This window comes from Etheostoma cragini, unplaced genomic scaffold (genome assembly GCF_013103735.1).
Source record: "Etheostoma cragini isolate CJK2018 unplaced genomic scaffold, CSU_Ecrag_1.0 ScbMSFa_690, whole genome shotgun sequence".
Taxonomy (NCBI): domain Eukaryota; kingdom Metazoa; phylum Chordata; class Actinopteri; order Perciformes; family Percidae; genus Etheostoma; species Etheostoma cragini.
Genome location: NW_023269306.1, coordinates 80 through 7905, shown reverse-complemented (window position 1 = coordinate 7905; position 7826 = coordinate 80). Strand labels below are relative to the sequence as shown.

Here is a 7826-nt window from a genome sequence, read left to right as displayed (position 1 = left end):
CCAGCACGCCCAGAATGCACCTGAACACACCTCCCTGTAAGACCAGCACACAAAGAATGCACCTGAACACACCTCCCTGTAACACCAGCACGCCCAGAATGCACCTGAACACACCTCCCTGTAACACCGGCACGCCCAGAATGCACCTGAACACACCTCCCTGTAAGACCAGCACGCACAGAATGCACCTGAACACACCTCCCTGTAGGACCAGCATGCCCAGAATGCACCTGAACACACTTCCCTGTAGGACCAGCATGCCCAGAATGCACCTGAACACACCTCCCTGTAGGACCAGGTGCATTTGCTATTTAAACGACGTGGGTACGGGACAGGAAATCAAATGCATCGGTCTTAAAGTAGCAGAGACGCTTGCATCGGGCTGTATTTATGATACTTCTGTTTTTCTTGGTTCTCATTTTTCATATTTTTTTACTATTTTTTTAAAACCTGATCTGGTGCCTTTTGCTCATCGTTGTCCACACTGACGCATCGGCTTTAAATGGACATTTTTCTGCCGTCTCTGCTTGTTTAACTTCCTCTTTCTTTGCCACAAGCAGCTGTCCTTAAGCCCCAGAGTGAGAACGTTTCCCTGAATGTTACCTTTACTTGGTTAATAACACAGATGAATACTTCTTTTGTGTTTACCTTTTTTTCAACATTTGACATTTTCAATGCATTATTTTTTTTTTATTTCACTACCACCACTTTACTAGTTTTACTACTTTTTGGAATCCATGGTCAATAACCCTCCTTTGTATAGAACTATACCTAATAGTTGAGTTCATAAAGCAGAAATTATGAATTATTTGGACTAATAGTCAAGATCAGAGGAACATTTGTTGATTTCAAAACATTTCAATTTACACCGGAAATTCAATGAAAGTGATCAATTTTATTTTAAAGAGCGTTGCATGGAATCCATCATATTTGTGGTAATTTGGTTAAAAAGAAGCTCGTATTTCAGATATAGACATTTTTCAAAGGGGTTACATTTGACCCGAGGACAACGGGAGGGTTAATGATGCAAAGTTGAATATTTATTGGATTGGTAAAGAAACGTTGTTGTCTTTCTGTTGTGGGTTACAAATATCCGTGGTGGACGAAGTTCTTCTCAGTCCTTCCAGAGAAATTCAGAGTTCTTTTGTGATTGTTGCAAAAATCCTTGATTATGCGGCACGTTTTCCTTAAAAAATGTGCTGGTATACGCGGGATATTTATGTAATTTTATGCCATTAAATTGCAGGAACTTGCAAAACCTGGGGTTTGTTGAAAAAGACACTGTTTGCATTGTCATAACTTGTCATAACTAATTGTAATAACGTCACTTCATAGCGTTCCCATGGCAACAGGGGAAAACGGCAGCTCTTGTGTGTTACGCAAACGTGACATTTTTCAACTCTCTGCTAAGATTTGGGACTTTTTTTGCAATGAAAATGAGGGGATTATGAAACCATGCAAGCCCCGCGTTATTTTGTGAATTTATGCGGCAAAAGTGCAGCGTATTTGGAAAAATTTGTCGTCCCCCCCCCCCCGCACCCAGCACAAATATGCAAATTTTGGGTGATTATGCATTGAATTATGCGATCGTATAATGACGTGTTTTTCTGGAGGAACTGAGTTCATTGCTGTCTGTGTTTGTGGGAACTCGTTTCAGAGATGTACGGGAACAAGGACGGGTCCATCCCGGCCACCTTCGAGATCCTCTACATGATTGGCTGGAAGCCCCACGAGTCCCAGGTAAGACCACAGGTTGGGGACATAACGGACAGGGCAGCAGGGACGTCACCCTGGGTTCGTCGACTGCTTTTATGAAACCTCGAGGAAGCAGTGTGCTCGTCGCCATCTTGGTATTTTGGAGCCATGGTGACCACATTTCGGAGGATGATGTGTCAAACACCTCCTTTATACTAAAAGACTAAAGTCTGACACCATGTTGTTGCATGGTTAGATAGAGATGGTGAGAGAGAGAATGTGGTCTAGACCTGCTCTATCTGGAAATTATAGAAAGGTCTAGACCTGCTCTATCTGTACATTATAGAGAGGTCTAGACCTGCTCTATCTGTAAATTATAGAGAGGTCTAGACCTGCTCTATCTGTAAATTATAGAGAGGTCTAGACCTGCTCTATCTGTAAATTATAGAGTGGGTCTAGACCTGCTCTATTTGTAAATTATAGAGCGGTCTAGACCTGCTCTATCTGTAAATTATAGAGAGGTCTAGACCTGCTCTATCTGTAAATTATAGAGTGGTCTAGACCTGCTCTATCTGTAAATTATAGAGAGGTCTAGACCTGCTCTATCTGTAGATTATAGAGTGGTCTAGACCTGCTCTACTGGAAATTATAGAGAGGTCTAGACCTGCTCTATCTGTAAATTATAGAGTGGTCTAGACCTGCTCTATCTGTAAATTATAGAGTGGTCTAGACCTGCTGACATCTGTAGTGTCCCAAGATAACTAATGTTATGATTTGATTCTATAAATAAAATTGAATTGATTTAGTTTGAGACAGTGTTTAAAAAGTCTTTTGGTGCGTGGTCGGCATAAGAAGTTTGTTTAGCTAACTATGCTAAGCTAAACGCTAGAGAGGGAAAGTTGCTGATTTTCAACCCTTTTGAAGTGAATCATCCAGAGGACACTTACAGACAGGTAGACAGGGACCTCCGAGTCATGGAGACATTTCATCTGCATGTACGCCAGAACAGAAATGGTCAAACTTTCCCCTAAATTACCAGCTAACGCTAGCGGCAGCTAGCTAGCTAGCTAGCTTGGTTGGTTGGTTGGCAGAACACTAATCAAAACCACACTTTTAGGCAAAGTGAAAACACAGCGAGAGGGTCAAAGTTTAAGGTGACAACACAAACAACAGCCAAGAACAAGAAGTCTGTTTTAATGTCCCCAGCGTTAGCATGGTTACCATTGCTAGCATCGCTAAGCCTCTGTCCTGATTGGCAGATCCTATAGCATCCCCTGCTTTATCTTCTATTTTAAAATAAATGAGACCGTCACCTACTAAATGAACATCAGGCTGTGTTGAAACTAGATCATGAACTCGTTAAGAATATTTTGACAATCAAGAGATAATCAAGAGGTCGCCCCCTGCTGGACGTTACAGAGAACGCAGCTTTCAGGAGATATAGCGTCAGCTTCAAGTGGACACAGATACGGGAGCGCGGTAAATATGTTTACATTAAAAAAAACAGTTTAAATGTTGTTTTGTCTTTTTCAGGCCAAACCGGCGAAGCGAGGCTCAGCCAACGTGTCGTTTGGGGATTTGTCAAAGATCGACCAGCCAACCAACACGTCGTAGAAGAGCCGACTGAACAGCTGACATATTGCAGATTGTAAATAATAGAAAATATTTTAACATCTGTGATTCCAGGGATAAACGTGTAGAGGCCAAGTGTTGTAAAGTTGTTGTCTGGAATAAAGTTGAGCAGTGGAAAACAGAATCGTGAGAACATCACATTGACTGAGTTACATTACATTACATGTTATCTTACATGTCATTACATGTAATTACACTGATGCTTTTATCCAAAGAGACTTCCAATTAAGTGCTTTCAACCTTGAAGGTGCAAACAACAAGTAGTAAGTGCAAGTACATTAGCTTTAAATAAGCAAAACTACAAAGAGCCATATGAAGGTGCAGCTTCAATAATATCCATATATACAGCGCTGCTCATGAGTATAGGAATATCTGCTTAAGTTGACTAAAAAGAGGAATAAAAAAATCCTCTTTTGGAAATTGATCTTAGTGCCTTAATTAAAAAATTAGGAAAAATCAAACCTTTAAGGACATCAATTTTCTTTATGAATGGATAATGTATGTTAAATAAATAAATGTTCTTCCTTAAAAATACAGGGGGGGCATAAGTATACAACCCCCTATGTTAAAATACAGGGTGCATAAGTTCCCCCCCCCCCCCATGTTAAATTCCCATAGAGGCAGGTTTTTATTATTATAGGCCAGTCATTACATGGATCAGGATAGTCAACTTAAACAGGGCTTCCTATATTCATGAGCAGCACTATGTATACATAAATAAATCTGAGGTGCTGTCAGCACATTTCCTTTTTACAGGAAATTCCCTGTTTGATATCAACAGCCAATGAGACGCTGACTTAAAAATAAACGTTGAGTCACTTGGATTATAACTAAGTGAGATAAAAAGAAGAAATGAGTGAACGAGGACTAAAGTCTGCAGGGATGTGGCTCTATCTCCTGCTCCTCGCTGGATGTTTCTGCTGCAGCTCTACCGGTGAGAAAACCCTCTTTCCTGTTTTATACCGGCATCAGATCAAAGATCTGGCTCAAAAACATCATGGTGTCACTGCAGAGGTCAAAGCATCCAATGATGAACAGACTTTAACCTTCATTCATCTTGTAAAGGGACACAAATCTGATGGTTTTCTGATTTTCTTCCCACCATTAATGCATTAGTGCAGAGATGGAACAAAAGTACAAAAAGAGACCAAAAGTTAAAGTACTTTAACTTTGATGAACTTTTACTTAAGTAGTAGAGACCAGGGCTGTAGTACTCAAGTCCGGTCTTGGACTCGAGTCTGGACTCAAGATCGTTTTTCTATGGTCTCTGACTTGTCTCGGACTTGCTAGTATTTGGACTCGGACTTGTCTCGGTCTCGGCCACTGGTCTTGCCCAATATGGCTTTTAGTCTGGACCGAGTCCAGGGTTCTTTATTATGTTGATAATAATATTGGAGGGAAAGTGAAACCTAATCTTTTTGGACTCAGTGTTGTATTGGACTCAACTAGTCCTGGTCTTGGACTCGACTAAGGTGGTCTTTACTACAGCTCTGGAAGAGACCTTATTCTATTCAGCCTTTTGTAAGGTGCCCCTAAGGGGACATGAGCCAAAGAAATACTGGAGACAGTGACAGCTAGAGAAGGACTTCAGTACAGTCGTTAGTTACATTAAATATTAATCTAAGTCTTCATTATTAGGACATTGGTCTTCATTATCAGGACATTGGTCTTCATTATTAGAACATTGGTCTTCATTATTAGAACATTGGTCTTCATTATCAGGACATTGGTCTTCATTGTTAGGACATTGGTCTTCATTATTAAGACATTGGTCTTCATTATTAGAACATTGGTCTTCATTATTAGAACATTGGTCTTCATTATCAGGACATTGGTCTTCATTGTTAGGACATTGGTCTTCATTATCAGGACATTGGTCTTCATTGTTAGGACATTGGTCTTCATTATCAGGACATTGGTCTTCATTATTAGACCATTGGTCTTCCTTATCAGGACATTGGTCTTCATTATCAGGACATTGGTCTTCATTATCAGGACATTGGTCTTCATTATTAGAACATTGGTCTTCATTATCAGGACATTGGTCTTCATTATCAGGACATTGGTCTTCATTGTTAGGACATTGGTCTTAATTATCAGGACATTGGTCTTAATTATCAGGACATTGGTCTTAAATATTAGGACATTGGTCTTCATTATTAGGACATCGGTCTTCATTATCAGGACATTGGTCTTCATTATTAGGACATTGGTCTTCATTATCAGGACATTGGTCTTCATTATCAGGACTTGGTCTTCATTATTAGGACATTGGTCTTCATTATAAGAAAATTCCGGTTTTTATTTACATACACTATATATATATATATATATATATATACATACACAGTATAAGACTACATAAAGTCCAATAATAAGTACATCATTTCAATTATTCAGTCATAGTTTTGATGCTTTCAGTAATAATCTACAATGTAAATAGTCATGAAGATAAAGGAATGACAAGGTGTGTCCAAACCTTTGGCCTGTACTGTATATATATATATATATATATATATATATATATATATATACACATATGTATACTATGCATACATACAGTACATATACATATATACAGTATACATATACAGTATATATATGAAGAATTACATCCAATGTAAGTATTTAAATAGTGGAGTACATGAGTGCTTAATACCATCTGAGTTTGTGCACATTATTCATCAACATGTGCACAACCTCATATGGTATTAAACACCCAACTACTCCACTGAAGTACAGTTGTTTTTACGCCATCATTTCTAATATTTTTGGTGTTAATCATCGTCCCTAGAAACTGCCAAATTATGAGAGGGAAACATGGTGAGGAGGGGAGGGAACGAGAGGAAACTACCAGGGACACCAAGAATATATCACCCATTTCTTCCTTTTCCCTTCACAGTCATACCTACAGTCACCGTGCAGCAGAACACAGTGGCTACTCTCCCCTGTCCTCATAAGAAGGGGGATGTAACATGGAGCCGCTACAGACATGGCAACCCCGTGATTCTGGTTACTATCAAAAATGGCGAGGAGACAATATCTGACAAACGCTACGGTTCTCTGGCAGACAACTCCCTTGTGATAACCAATGTTACACCATTGGATACGACAACGTATTTGTGTAATAACACCCGAGTATATCTGGATGTGGTAACTCCTCCCAATGTGGGGACCCCAAGCGCTGGAAATGTACCAGTCACACAGAGAAACAATGGACCGGGTTCCACAGAGAACCAACAACCCTCAGGCTTTTGGAAAATGAGTGTTTGTGTAGTTGTTGGTGCTGTGTTGGTGCTTTTGGTGATCTTTACTCTGAGATTCTTCTTAAAAAAGAGATCGGAGAGAAACACTCGCAACGACAACTCGGACAAAACTGGAACCAACGAGCCGATTTATGAGGAGATCGAAGCCAACGAGGAGCAGCGAAGAGGGATGGGCTCTTATTTTGAAAGTCCATACTACCGGACGAGCATCAGTGAACCGCCGAGCGCGTCCACGCCACCCAGTAATAATCTGTACAGCGCTGTTACCAAGCCAACAGCTAAAGGATGCAGCGGTGAGACGGGGGTCTATTCCCTCGCCCAACACCCACTACAGACAGGAAATTGCGGCGAATAATCGTCTCTCAGGATTCAGTTATCTTTTACACTTGGTAGATATACCCCCATGTTGTCCTTGAGTCAAATTGACCCGTTTTCAAAGTGATCAGAAATATGGATTCCTTTCAATCAAATTACCCAAAAATAACATGGATGATTCCATACAACATTACTTTCATTGAATTTTTTGGGTGTTTTACTTAATCTTATAGCATTTGATTTTTTTCAAAACAGTATCCGGACTAAACTTTGACATTTACCCCTCTGAGATCCACTCAACATCCTCTGATCTTAAGTCAAAACTAGAAAATTCCGCAGAAATGTTATCAGTGTGCCTCCTACTTGGTACACCTCCCAATAGCAATAAAACTTATTTAAGACGTTAGAACGTGTGTGTTTGTGTGCGTCTGTCTGTGTGTGTCTGAGAGAGAGGGAGACTGTGGGCGTTTCTCAATACCAAGTAAGCAAAGAACGGACTTGTGTTCTTGGGGAGACCATACTTGCTAGCTGTACCTGGAAGACTGTACTCGCGAGTTCAGAAGCACACAAAACACTGTTGACAGTTTTGAGACGAAGCGTTCTTCCTGTTATTGCGCAACACCCCCAGCATAGAGGGGCTGCCACTTTATAGTCAGCTTTGATGTGTGTATTCATAATAAAGCATGGACGATCACCTTTCACACCGCCTCGTTGTTTTGTTACGTTTTCATCTAACGTGCTATTAAGTATCACGGGCCAATAACTGTATAAATAACGACACAACGGCGAGAAGAAAACCTTGTAACATATTTCGGGATTCACTTTTAATTGAAATCCGAAAAGAAACGTTAAAATAGGTATCAAAATTATAGATGGACTGGGTAACGTTAGCCACTGCCGTCGGTATACTTCACCGAG

The 7826-nt window shown here is 40.2% G+C and overlaps 1 protein-coding gene and 1 long non-coding RNA gene across 2 annotated transcripts; both read left to right on the top strand.

The window, feature by feature from the left end:
- The first annotated feature begins 1546 nt into the window (after positions 1 to 1546).
- On the top strand, positions 1547 to 3451 carry LOC117941400. The gene is made up of 2 exons (XR_004655909.1): positions 1547 to 1740; positions 3229 to 3451. It is a non-coding gene; the product is annotated as an uncharacterized LOC117941400 (long non-coding RNA).
- Positions 3452 to 4197: 746 nt separating this feature from the next.
- LOC117941401 lies at positions 4198 to 7058 on the top strand. Its single transcript, XM_034866432.1, has 2 exons — positions 4198 to 4261; positions 6230 to 7058. The coding sequence occupies exons 1-2, from the start codon at positions 4210 to 4212 to the stop codon at positions 6946 to 6948; spliced, it is 771 nt and encodes a 256-aa protein (XP_034722323.1). The 5' UTR covers positions 4198 to 4209; the 3' UTR covers positions 6949 to 7058.
- Positions 7059 to 7826: the final 768 nt, after the last annotated feature.